Source organism: Tamandua tetradactyla, chromosome 3 (genome assembly GCF_023851605.1).
Source record: "Tamandua tetradactyla isolate mTamTet1 chromosome 3, mTamTet1.pri, whole genome shotgun sequence".
NCBI lineage: Eukaryota > Metazoa > Chordata > Mammalia > Pilosa > Myrmecophagidae > Tamandua > Tamandua tetradactyla.
In genome coordinates this window covers 23,061,548-23,075,114 of record NC_135329.1, presented here as the reverse complement: position 1 = coordinate 23,075,114, position 13,567 = coordinate 23,061,548, and the positions used below count along the sequence as shown (strand labels likewise).

The window sequence follows — 13,567 nt, the reverse complement described above, 5'->3', positions numbered from 1 at the left end:
GAATGAAAAACCACAGTTCACCTGATCTTTATACTTTTTCCATAACCTTGGGAGCTACCTTAGCATCAACTATTACTACTCTGGCTTTGAGTTTTCTTTCTTTCTTGTACCTCGATGTTTCTTTTCCTTCCTTCCTTTCCACCACCAACCACCTCAACCCAATTAAGCTACATTTAAAAAAAAAATTTTTTTTTCTATTTTGGCCAATAGTTCTTTGTCAATATGGTCACCTCGGTCTACCATGTTGCCAGAAGTCTCTATATTTTCCTCACTTTTTAAAGAAAGAAAATAAATCTAGATGGGAAAAGTTACTCAGAAGCTCATATAAAACTAGGTATAAAGCCAAAAAGGAAAAATAGGGACTTCTGTAATAATTCTGAATTATAGAAATTAATTTCAGGTCCAAATTTTAAAATTTTCTAATATAAATAATTCTTCATTTCTAAAACTCCTTCCATTTTCACACCACTCAATCAAATACTGCTCAAGTAAAAAGGGCTCTGTAACACTGTATAGAAATCAGGTTCTTTATTCCTAGAATGAGTTCTAGGAGTACACCATCATTTAAGAATAGAATTTCTAAATAAGTAGGAAAAAAAGGTAGTGTTGTAAAGGGATGAACTAGTAAAGGAAGCAGTCAGGGTATTTGGGGATGGTATTTTTAAGCAAAAAGTACATGTAAAGATGTATAAGCATTTTTTTAAAAAAAGGAAAATAAAAGGCGACACTTGGGAGAATGGCTCTTACCTAAATGAATAATTCTAAGTGTTGCAGCTCTCTGAATGAAAAGTATTCCACCAATATAATAATACAACTACACATTTATACAAATTTGGTTTTGTTTATTTCCAACCCCAGGGTCCAATCATTTGGCATTAAAAACTGCAAAACAAGGTAAGAAAACCAAGAATAAAATCTGAAGACATTTTTGTGTTCTATTCAATATTTGCCTTTTTTGATTATATAGGAAAAAGATTATTTAGAAACCCAACTTCAAAGGAGAAATTCAAAATGCTTCCAAAGAGAATCAGAAAACTGATCTAAGTCAGAGACCAGTGATTCAGTTTGTTTGATTCAATGGTTTTTAAATCCCAGGTCTCAGCCTCACCCTATGTCCTGTACTCCACATAAACACAGAAGTGTACTTGAGGAACTATATTACGCATACCTTCTCAACTTCTCCTGGGATCTCCAACAACTAAAAACTTTGTTTATGTTTTCCAAGGAGTTTTAAGTTAAAGTGTCTCTTCTCACACACTTTCATATAAAATGGGAAATTTTTCTTTATCCCCTCCCTACCATCAGGTAAAAATAAATAAAAATGTGAAAAGGTTAAATAAAACCGACTTTTAAAACCTAATAAAGCAGATGAGATAGAATCAAGACTGGAGGGGCTGGAAAAAGATTTAAAAGTAGTACAAGATAAGCATATTAAAAAACAGTGCCTCCCCAAAATACTGAAATGCAGAGGTGTAGTGATAACTTTCTAAACTGTAACATCTGGACTTTGGTAGAAGTGTCACATATTCCAAAGCCAACTTCTGGAAATCTTGACACAGATTCAGAAAAATTCCTAGCAAAGCGAGCCAACAGCCAGAAAGAGGTTATTGTGCAAGCAAAATGAGTATTTCAACTTACAAACATAAATAAACAGAAATGAAGATTACATAGCACCTAGGAAAAGACTGAATAAAAACTCACACCCTATCCTGAACCTTATGAGCTGTTGAGTTTTTTCCACTTGTTCTGGTCTTAGTGTAAAAATGGAAATTTCTCAAGACCAGTAATAAAGGGCAAAGTGGCAGGGGTGTATGTGTGTGTGTGTGTAGAAATCAACATGGCACACTGTAAAGTAACTAAGATGTAGAAGAAGAAAAACTTTGAAATTTTGCAAGAGGCCACAGAATAGTAAAAGCCTACTTCCAAATCTACCTAAAGTCACCAGGTGTCATAAACTCGATCCTCAGGGAAAATTAAGTTAGCAAGGGCCTGACTGGTATAAGCAGACTTTACTACACAATTTTCACACCTGCCAGCAACAGCAGTATCTATTTGAAAACTTTTCTTCACAGGCCTTTTTGTTACCTTTCCCAGCTGCCCAAATAAAGGAGCTCTCTACATTAAGAAACTTGCAATGACTTCATTCATTATCACCTCTGGTGCCAGAAATGGGAACAGCTTAGTAAGCATACCTTAGACGTGTAACTGCTCTACAGGTCTGCACAGCTCATTTTGGATTTGGAGGCTCTTAAAGTTTTGTTTCGCTATATTCAGCCCTTGCATCTATACAACAGCAGTACTACCTCCATTTGCTCTACAAAGGCAATGCCGCAGCTGATACTCAGAATGGGACTTCCTTCTTCATGTTAGATTTAAAAGAGAGAGAGAAAAAAGTACCTTATTTCTACTGGATTGGAGAAAGGGAAAAAACAAAACAGAAATCCTGCTTCAATCTCTGTTGAGCTTGCAAGTCACAGCTGAGTTCAGAAATCTAATCTCTCCTAACCAGCCTACCATGCAGGCTGTCCAGTCACAGAAAGAACAGGTTCTCACACAGCTGAATGGCTGGTTCATGATGCAAGACTTGTCCTGACAGGAAAGCTAGCTTGTGGGCATACTTGCAAGGAGCTGGAACTCTGATGGTACCAGGCCAATTCCAGTACATGTGACACAGTTTGAAAGTCAACCTGCAGGTCAAGAAGAAAATATGATCCTTAACACCTTCCACCTTCAAACTGGGGTGCAATTATGTATTCATGGCTATGTTCACAGCATAATTTCCAGCACACTGGGGAAATGAGGAGTACCTGATTTAGCTTTTGGAAATCATCATTTTTAAGTGGAATTGCTTTTATTTTCCGCATTTGTAAGGCAAAGAACACAAAGAGAAAAATGTTTTGTCTCCAATAAGGCTGGAGGGGGTGAAGTACCCCAGCAGAGTAGTTCTATAATCAAACTCAAAGGCATTTGGTTCTCAAATCTGTCATAATCATCGGGAGCAATTTTTAAAAATACAAATGTCTGGGCAACCCTCAAGCCTGACTATAAATCAAAATAAAGCCTTGATCTTTAAAAAAAAGATCCTCAAGTAATTTTAATGTATAACTATGATTAACAATCGCTGCTCAAAAGATGCCATTAATGTCAAGGTCATGAATAAACTCAAGGGGTGAATATTCCTGGGGTGGGCAGTGGCTTCATCTTAGCTAGCTGGCCAGAATTATTTACTAGTTAGAAAGAGTAAGCTGCTAATGGGATCACCTCTGCATATGATCAGGGCTCAGGTTTGCAGTGTTGAGAACACAGACATAGTGCGTAGGAATGCCACAGCCCTGACGTACATGATGGGCAAGAAGGTAAAAATCCACCCTAGAAGGAAAAAGGACAGATTAGAGATATGGTCTGATTTGGACACATAGAGCTGGAAGGGATCTTGACATTCTAACTCCTTCACCTAAACCTTAGGCAGGGTCAGTGATTGGATTTCCAGGAAACATGGTGGCCAAATTATAATTAGAACTCAGGTCTCCTGACTCAATAGGCTCTTTAAGAATGGTGGTAGAAACCACCTTTCCTGTTTGATGAAGGTAAAGCATCCCTTATCTTAGGAAAAGAATATATGTACAAAATTTTATACTTAAGAGGTAAAAAGTTTTGGGTTTTTTTGGAACAGTTTTTTAAAGCTTTAACAGAAAAATCTCTGAAGATTCTATACCAAACCTCTCCAGGCAACCTCCCCACCCCAAAACACAGGGAAAAGCAACTTCTCCAACCAATTCTTCCTCAAATATCATGTTTTTGCTCCCCACTTACCACTCACAACTTGTTATTGTATGATCTACCACAGTCCCAGGGGAAGGAGTCACAAAGTGCTCAGAAGCAGCCAGGTACAGATTGGTGCTGATTTTCTTCTGAACTACAAATACCACCATCCTGGGATGATAATTCTCAAAAGCTTCAAAACACTTCTGTAGCTGAGGAATCTCATAGTTGGCAACTGTCTTTAGCTGTCCATCAGACACTCCATCACGGTACACCACTATCTTCTCTGGTAGACAGTGGTTCACCTGAAATGATACCCTAGGTGAGGTAAATCATGTGACCTTCAGGCTGAAGACCACAGTCACTGAGAGGCTCACACAAAGAGCACAACTTAAGAGATATGGGAGTAGATTTCTTAGACAGTTGAAGGGGTTAAAGTATCTAATCATTTCTAGACTTCCTCAGAGTAGTAAAAGAAGCTCTAGCATCCGAAAGGTGTTATAAAATATAAAAGCAAAATAAGTAGGTTATGAGTCACCTTCATATGGCTTATCCTCAAACAGCAGGAACAAAGTTAAAAAAAATGGTAGGAAAATTATAAGCTGAATCAACTTTCCTTCCATTTGTATCTTTTTTTTTTTTTGTCTTTTGCTCTCAAACTTTTTTATTGTATTATATAACATATATACAAAGCAAATAAACAATAAAGCAATAGTTTTCAAAACACTCTTCAACAAGTACTTACAGGACAGATTCCAGACTGTGTCATGGGCTACCATACCATTATCTCAGATTTTTCCTTCTAGCTGCTCCAGAACATAGGAGGCTAGAAGGAATAAATATTTTTTTTTAACCATCACAATTGACTTTTTATTTCTTTTTTGTGAAAAATAACATATATACAAAAAAGCAATAAATTTTAAAGCACAGCACAATTAATTGTAGAACAGATTTCAGAGTTTGGTATGGGTTGCAATTCCACAATTTTAGATTTTTACTTCTTAGCTGCTCTAAGATACTAGAGACTAAAAGAAATATCAATTTAATGATTCAGCAATCATATTCGTTTGTTAAACCCTACTCTATTAGTTAGGGTTTTCTAGAGAAACAGAATCAACAGGAAATATTCATAAATACAAAATTTATAAAAGTGTCTCATGTTACCATGGAACATACAGTCCAAAATCTATAGGGCAGGCTGTGAAGCTGACGACTCTGATGGAGGGTCTGGACAAACTCCACAGGAGAGGCTTGCAGGCCGAAGCCGGAAGAGAGCCTGTCTCTTCTGAATCTTCCTTAAAAGGCTTCCAGTGATTAGATTAAGCATCACTCATTGCAGAAGACACTCCCCTTGGCTTATTACAAATGGAATCAGCTGGAGATGCAGCTGAAGTGATCATGATATAATTCTATGAAATGTCCTCACAGCAATAGACAGGCCAGCACTTGCCCAACCAAACAGGTGTCACCACTTGGCCAAGTTGACACATGAACCTGACCATGACACCTAAGCTTCTCTGTATAACTCCATCACATTTGATCTTTCTATCCCACTCTTTAGGGGTATCTAGCTATGCTCACTCTAACTTTTTCATATTGGAAGGGTCTGTCAATAATATGGAGTAGGGAGATGGAACTAGCTGATGTTCTGGAAAGGCTGGGCCCTCTAGGTTTCAGGATTTATCTGGTTCTAGGGACCCATTTGGAGGTTGCAGGTTTCTGGAAAGTTACCCCAGCACACAGAACGTTTGTAGAATCTTATATATTGCCCTAGGTGTTCTTTAGGATTGGCTGAAATGGTTTTGGTTGGGGTTTGGCAAGTTATGATAGGTAGCAATGTTTAACTGAAGCATGCATAAGAGTGACTTCCAGAATAGCCTTTTGACTCTATCTGAACTCTCTAAGCCACTGATACTTTATTAGTTATACATCTTTTCCACTTTTTGGTCAGGATGGCATTGTTGATTCCTCGGTGCCAGGATCAGACTCATCCCTGGGAGTCATCTTCCACGCCACCAGGGAGACTTTCACCCATAGATGTTATGTCCCACGTACAGGGGAGAGCAATGATTTTGCTTGCAGAGTTGAGCTTAGATGGAGTGAGGCCACATCTGAGCAACAGAAGAGGTTCTCCAGAAATAACTCTTAGACATACCTATAGGTAGGCTAAGCTTCTCCACTACATACATAAGCTTCACAAGAGTAAGCCTCAAGAACAAGGCTTGGCCTATTGATCTGGGTGTCCCAAATGTTTGACACAGTATGAGGGGTTTCCCCAGTGGTAAAGTTTAATAGTTTTCATAATTTTTCTCCCATCCATCAAGGGACTTTGCCAATACTTTTTGATCTGCTTGATATATTCTAGGATGTATGCAGGCATTACATTAAACTATATAGGATTAAAGGCCCTCAATCTTATTCTGGGCTCCCTGTGTTTTGATTGTTCAAATGAGCTATCCAGACAGGTTGAGTTAGATTATGTGCTACAGAAAATTTAGGTTCTGGATAACATAAACCTTTCTTCCTTTGGTCTCAAAAAGTAGGTGAGGGTCTAAAATATAGAAAATGTCTTCCTTACCCCTGTATTCTGAATTATCTTAACCCTGACCTGATCAGCTATGTTCTTATCTCTAAATACGAGGTTATATGTATATAAAACAGCCTTTCAAAATCCCGAAGTAATAATTACCACTCCAGACTAAATGTGTCTACTATAAAAGCTTACAATCTAGGCCCTTGTTTTCTTATAAGCATTTTCTAAAGATCATATAATAATTGTTCTTTCATTTCTGGCTTAGTTTGCCTCACCAACGTCCACTTGGATTTAACACTAATTATTGTGTACACAAAGAAGAGGGTGAATTATGGAGAAACTCTAGCACATGACCATTTTGCCACAGATCCACCATTCTCAGATTTTTACATACCAATAACAGCCAAAGTTGCTGACAAGTAAAAGGGTCTTTTAATAAATATTATCCTACAATCTGGTACAGTGAGCAGCACATTTACTATAATTAAGTAACTAGCAAACACTCATGGTAAGTTTTCCAAAGATCTAAATCAAATTAAATGCTGGCTTAAATTGGTTTGAAGAATAATTCTTTCCCTATTTAGAGACTATAATCATGTTCAAGTTGTGTCCATGTTCAATATTTCAAGAAAATAAATTCAGTTCCGTTTTAAACAAGAGGTTCCCTTAAAAGTGCTCTGGTTTAGTTCATAGTTAATAAGAAGTGCCAATTTTTATTCTAGTTGAGTGCAGATCATCTAAGTTTTCTGTTTGCAATTCCTCTCAAAAACCTAAATTATCACGGAATTAAAAATATAAATGCTACAAATGCTTATTTACTCTACATGAAAATTTAAGATTCATTTCAAATTATTATTTTTTTTTTTTGCTTTTAAAAAGGGGAATTTACTAAGTTGCAAGTTTACAGTTTTAAGGCCATTAAAATGTTCCAATTAAAGCAAGTCTATAAAAATGTCCAATCTCAGGCATCCAGGGAAGAATGCCTTGATTCAAGAAGGCCAATGAAGTTCAGGGTTTCTCTCTCAAATGGAAAGGCACATGGTGAAAACTTTCAGGGTTTCTCAAACGACTCTTTTTTCTTTAAGTAAATAATCACCTAGAGAAGTTATATGAGAAAGTAGGATTTAACAAATGGCTATGATTACTGAATCACTCTATTGATATTTCTTTTAAGTTTCAGTATCTTAGAGCAGCTAGAAGTAAAAACCTAAAATTGTGGAATTGTAACCCAAACTCTGAAATCTGTTCCACGATGAATTGTTGCAATGTGCTTTGAAATTTATTCCTTTTTGTATCTGTTACTTTTCACAAAAAAGAAAAAAATAAGTTGATTGTGATGATAAATGAACAGCTATATGATAATATTATGAATCACTGATTGTACACTTTGGATAATTACATGGTCTGTGAATATAAAATGCATATCAATAAAAAAGTAAATGATTATTTGCAAAGCCCCCTTTGAGAATGGTGAGAAATTCAACTTCCCCAAGTTGAATTCTTGATATTCTCACAAGCAGTGTGGACAACCAAAGCTATAGGCTGAGCCCCCAGTCTTGGGGTTTGTTCATTTGAAACTTAACCCCACAAAGGATAGGTAAAGTCTACTTAAAATTTAGGCCTAAGAGTCACCCCCAAGAGGGCCTCTTTTGTGGCTCAGATGTGGCCTCTCTCCAACCAACACAACAAGCAGACTCACCACCCTCTACGTGGGGCATGACTCCCAGAGTATGGACCTTCCTGGCAACGTGGGACAGAAATCCTAGAATGAGCTGAGACTCAGCATCAAGGGATTGAGAAAAACTCTAGAATGAGCTGAGACCCAGCATCAAGGGATTGAGAAAACCTTCTCGACCAAAGGGGGAAGAGTGAAATGAGACAAAGTGTCAATGGCTGAGAGATTCCAAATGAAGTCGAGAGGTTATCCTGGAGGTTATTCTTATGCATTAAATAGATATCACCTTGTTATTCAAGATGTAGTGGAGAGGCTGGAGGGAACTGCCTGAAAATGTAGAGCTGTGTTCCAGTAGCCATGTTTCTTGATGATGACTGTATAATGATATAGCTTTCACAATGTGATTGTGTGACTGTGTAAACCTTGTTGTGTCTGATGCTCCTTTTATCTACCATGTCAACAGACAAGTAGAACATATGGAATAAAAATAAATAATGGGGGAACAAATGTTAAAATAAATTTAGTTTGAAATGCTAGTGATAAATGAAAGCAAGGGGTAAGGGGTATGGTATGTATAATCTTTTTTTTTCTCTATTATTGTTTTATTTCTTTTTCTCTTGTCTTTTTCTTTTTCTGAATAGATGCAAATGTTCTAAGAAATGATGAATATGCAACTATGTGATGATACTGAGAATTACTGATTATATATGTAGAACGGAATGATATGTTAATGTTTGTTCTTAATTTTTTTAATTAATAAATTAATTTTTAAAAAGTAAACAATTTTAGAAATAACAATCACCTGGAATCTTTATGGAGTGTAAGTCCATTACTTCAAATATTTATTAAACGCCCTTTTTTTTACTAAGATACTTCAAGTACTACATTTACAATCATGTAATTCATCTCACATTCCAAGGTGGAAATTATTGTCCCTGTTTCCAGTACATAGTGTTTCTGAAAGATGGCCTGACATGTATTCCGCTTTTTGGTAACTGCCCTCTAATTTCTACCCTCCTTTAATAGGATATAGTCTCAAGAGACTGTTAATCAAGACGCCATGCCTTCCTCTAGGCCAGGATGGTTCAACCTCAGTAATACTAAGATGTTGGGCCAGACGATTCTTTATTGCAGGGGACTGTCTCACACATTGTAGATTTTCAGCAGCACCATGACCTCCAGATGCCAGTAGCTATTCCTCCCCTCCCAGCTGTTATAAACAAACATATCTCTATTTATTGTCCAAAAATATCTCTACACATTATCCAATGAGAAGGCAAAATCACCCTCAGTTGAGAACCCCTGCTATAACCAAGGGACATATAGATGGCTCAAGCCAAAGCAAAAGAATGCTCTTCCTTTGCTCTGAATCTTGAGCAAAGAATAAAAAAGGTGGCGTTTGCTCCCTCCAGTATGGTGCCTCTTAAAGTTCTTGCTTCTGAAACTCCAGGAACAACACTGGCATATGTCTATTTCCCAGCTTGGATCTACAGCCTTCTCATCAATTCTCAGAACCTCTCCATAATTTTGCCAGGTAATTCTCATTTTGCTTAGGATAGCATGTTTCTGTCCTTCCCCACCCCCAAACCTAACTGAAACAGTGTACTAAAAGGTAGATATGAAAGCCTGAGATCTGGAAGACACCCTTATTTTATAGATGAGGAAAGAGAAAGTACACTGGATTTGGAATCAAGAGAACTAGGATTGGATATTTGTTGTTTAAATACAATCTTGAACACTCAGTTTTCTCAGTTGAAAATAGAGATAAAAGACCATCCTATCTTTTCTGAGTTGCTAAGAGGAATATAGTAAACATATACACATAAAAGTTATATAAAAAGTTGTGACACATTATTGTGAGCGTAATTAACAGCACTGAATTATGTATGTGAATGGGACTGAAAGGGGAAGTTTTGGGTTATATGTGTTACTAAAATGAAAGAAGATAAAAATGGGACTATATAACACAGTGAGCCCTGTTGTGAACGATGGACTGTAGTTCATAGAACAAATATAAGAATTTTCTTTCATGAATTATAACAAATGTACAACACTCATACAAGGTGTTAATAACAGTGTAGTAGTATATGGGAAAAAATACACTTATGTAAACTATTGACTATAATTAACAGTACTATTTTACTATAGCTCCATCAATTTAACAAAGATACCACACTAATGCAACATGTCAACAATGGGAATGCTGTACTTTTTTTACATGATTATTCTGTAAACCTACTTCTCTACAATATTAATAATTAATAATAATATTGGTAGGACATATTTCAGTGATTTCAGTGTTGTAAATGAGGTAATCCACGTAAACTGCTTCACACAGTGCTTAGAACACAGAGTCTGTCAATAAGTGCTGACTACTGCTACAAAAAAAAAAAAAAGTCATGACGCAACAATATTGAGGATACACAGATATCCTAAAGCACAGAAAAGGGAAATAAAGAAATCAAGAGTGAAAAATGGAATCAAATTCCTATGAAGTAATCACTGACATCACCTCTCTCTTTAACAATACATAACTAACCACAAACTGTGATGTCCTATACTATGCCCTGTGTAAGATTCCAATACAAGTGAAAGGCATGGTTCCTCTTACTGGGGAGCTTAAAAATGTAACAATAAATTAACTCTGTTAAATTTTCTGAGTCATCTAGTCAATTATGCACATTTCATAAATGATAAATATGAGCTGAGGAGAGATAAGGATAGGAGACAAATCACAAAATGAAACATAACTGAAAAATGTACATATATGAAACAACTGCAGAATGAGGTTAGATACATGAAACAATAAAGTAATGAGCTCTTGGAAAGTAGGTACTGTGCTTATTCATTTTAATATCCCTATTATTAAGTACAGTGTCAGGGGTCAAGAAGGCAATAAATAGGACATACAGGACAAAAACTTTAAAAAAAAATAATCTTCAATATGCTCAAGAAGATAAAGGAAAACACAGAGAAATAATTTAAAAAAACAGGAAAACAATAAATGAAGAATACAAAAATAATAATAAAGAGAAATTTTTTAAATGAACCAAACAAATAGTGAAGTTGAAAATCAAAATAACTGAAATGAAAAATTTCCTAGAGGGTTCAACAGCAGATCAGAGCTGTTGAAGAAGGAATCAATGACTACAAGATCAGACAATTGAAATGATTCAGGCTAAGAAACCTAAAGAAAAAGAATGAAAAAAAGTGAACAGAGCCTAAGACACCATCCAGTGTACCCACATATACATTATGGGAGGCACAAAAGGTTTAAAAAAAGAGAGAGAGAAAGAAAGGGGCTGAAGAAATTTTTGAAGAAATAAAGGTAGAAATTTTCTCAAATGAAAGGAAAAACATGAATATGCACATACAGGAAGACCAATAAGCCCCAAAGGGACAGTTGTGATGAAAACCATGCCTAGATAGATAGTAGTCAAACTATCAAATGGCAAAGACAATGAGAGAGTTCTGAAAGTTGCAAGAGAAAAGCAATATATTATTAATAAGGGAGTCCCAACAACATTAATTTCTGATTTATCATCTGAAACCATGGAGGCAAGAAGGCAACGAGAGGAAATATTTGAAGTGCAAAAGAAAACAATTACCAATCAGGAATTTAATATCTGGCCAGACTGTCTTCCAAAAATAAGGGATAAATTAAGATAGTCCTGGGTAAACTTGGCAGGTGAACTTATTACCCTCCCTGCTACATGGGACAGGACACCTGGGATGAACTGACACCTGGCATCATGGGATTGAGAAAGCTTTCTTGACCAAAAGGGTGAAGACAGAAATGAGACAAAATAAAGTTTCAGTAGCTGAGAGATTTCAAACAGTTGAGACGTTGTCCTAGAGGTTATTATGCATTATATAGATACCCCTATTCAGTTCATGGTGCACTGGAGTGGTTAGAGGGAAGTACCTGAAACTGTTGAACTGTGTTCCATAGCCTTGATTTTTTTTTTTAATTATTATCGATAAAACCAAACAGCATACAAACATGAACATTAACATATATGCGCATTCCATACCTGGTGTGCAATCAATGGCTCACAATGTCATCATATAGTTGTACATTCATCACCATGATCATTTCTAAGAGCATTTGCATCACTCCAGGAAAAGAAATTAAAAAAAAAAAAGAAGAAACTCATACATACCATACCCTTTACCCCTCCTTTTCATTGACCACTAGTATTTCCCTCTACCCGATTTATTTTAACATTTGTTCCCCCATTATTTATTTTCAAGCCATATTTTTTACTCATCTATTCATACCATAGATAAAAGGGGTATCAGACACAACATTTTCACAATCACACAGTCATACTGTGTGAGTTATATCATTATACAATCATATTCAAGAAACCTGGCTACTGGAACAGAGCTCTACAGTTTCAGGCTCTTTCCTCTAGCCTCTCTAATACACCTTAAACTAAAAAGTGGATTTCTATATAATACATAAGAATATAACCTCCAGGATAACCTCTTGATTCTTTTTGAAATCTCTCAGTAACTGACACTTTATTTTGTCTCATTTCTATCTTTCCCCTTTCAGTCAAGAAGGTTTTCTAAATCCCTTGATGCTGAGTCCAAGCTCATTCTAGGATTTCTGTCCCACGTTGCCAGGAAGGTCCACACCGCTGGGAGTCATGTCCCATGTAGAGAGGGGGAGGGCAGTGAGTTTGCTTGCCACAATGGCTGAGAGAGAGAAGCCACATCTGAGCAACAAAACAGGTTCTCTGGGGGTGACTCAGGCCTAATTTTAAGTAGGCTTAGCCTATCCTTTGTGGGGATAAGTCTCATATGAACAAATTTGAAGATTGAGGGCTTTGCCTATTGCTTTGGTTGTCCTCACTGCTTATGAGAATATCAGGCCTTCTCCAAATAGGGAAGTTGAATTTTCCCCCTTTCTTGCCATTTCCCCAAGGGGACTTTGCAAATACATTTTCATTCACTGTTCAAATCCTTCTAGGATTTATCGAGGCATCACTCTGGACAAACCTACAAAATCTCATCCCCTCTTCAAGGTTCCACGTACTTACGGTGTTCAGTTAAGCTGTCCACATAAATTATATTAGGAAAGGCACTAGTCAAAATATAAATTTTATACCAAATAAACATTTTTTTAGTCTCACACATAAGTTACACTTTTAAAATATGAATTACCATCTATTTTCAGCATCCTGCAATAATGACATTCCTTTGTTCTTCCTCATGCAAAAATATTTTTTAATTTGTGCATTTAGTCACCATCATTGTACACTCTAAGCATTCTTAGATTATACCATCTAAGTCTTTATCGTCTATCTTTCCTTCTGGTTTCATTTGTGCCCCCAGCCCTCCTCCCTCTATCATTCTCACATTCAGCTTCACTCAGTGTACTAACATTATTGTGCTACCATTAGGTAGTACTGCATAGCCTTGATTCTTGAAGAAGGTTCTATAACTATAAAGGTTTGCTTTTTTTTTTTGGTATGCTGTATGGCAGGGCCACATTTCATTATTTTTTCCATGCGAGTATCCTGTTATTGCAGCACTATTTGTGTATAAATATATGTTTACAATGTCACTGTGTGGTTGTAAAAACCTTG

At 36.4% G+C, this 13,567-nt stretch overlaps 1 protein-coding gene across 8 annotated transcripts in view; it reads right to left on the bottom strand.

The window, feature by feature from the left end:
* Nucleotides 1–776: 776 nt before the first annotated feature.
* The window catches only part of PIWIL2 (piwi like RNA-mediated gene silencing 2), a 120,782-nt gene continuing 107,991 nt past the window's right edge, over nt 777–13,567 (bottom strand). For 5 of the 8 annotated variants that reach the window (XM_077152735.1, XM_077152738.1, XM_077152739.1 and 2 more), the window contains exons 21-23: nt 3,814–4,067; nt 3,262–3,369; nt 778–2,687 (exon numbers count right to left, since the gene is read on the bottom strand). In XM_077152735.1, coding sequence (XP_077008850.1) covers nt 2,531–2,687; nt 3,262–3,369; nt 3,814–4,067 — 519 coding nt within the window. In that variant the 3' untranslated portion in view covers nt 778–2,530. Of the gene's footprint in view, nt 2,688–3,261; nt 3,370–3,813; nt 4,068–13,567 lie in introns of all 8 variants that reach the window. The other 3 variants (XM_077152742.1, XM_077152741.1, XM_077152740.1) reach the window with 1 other exon arrangement.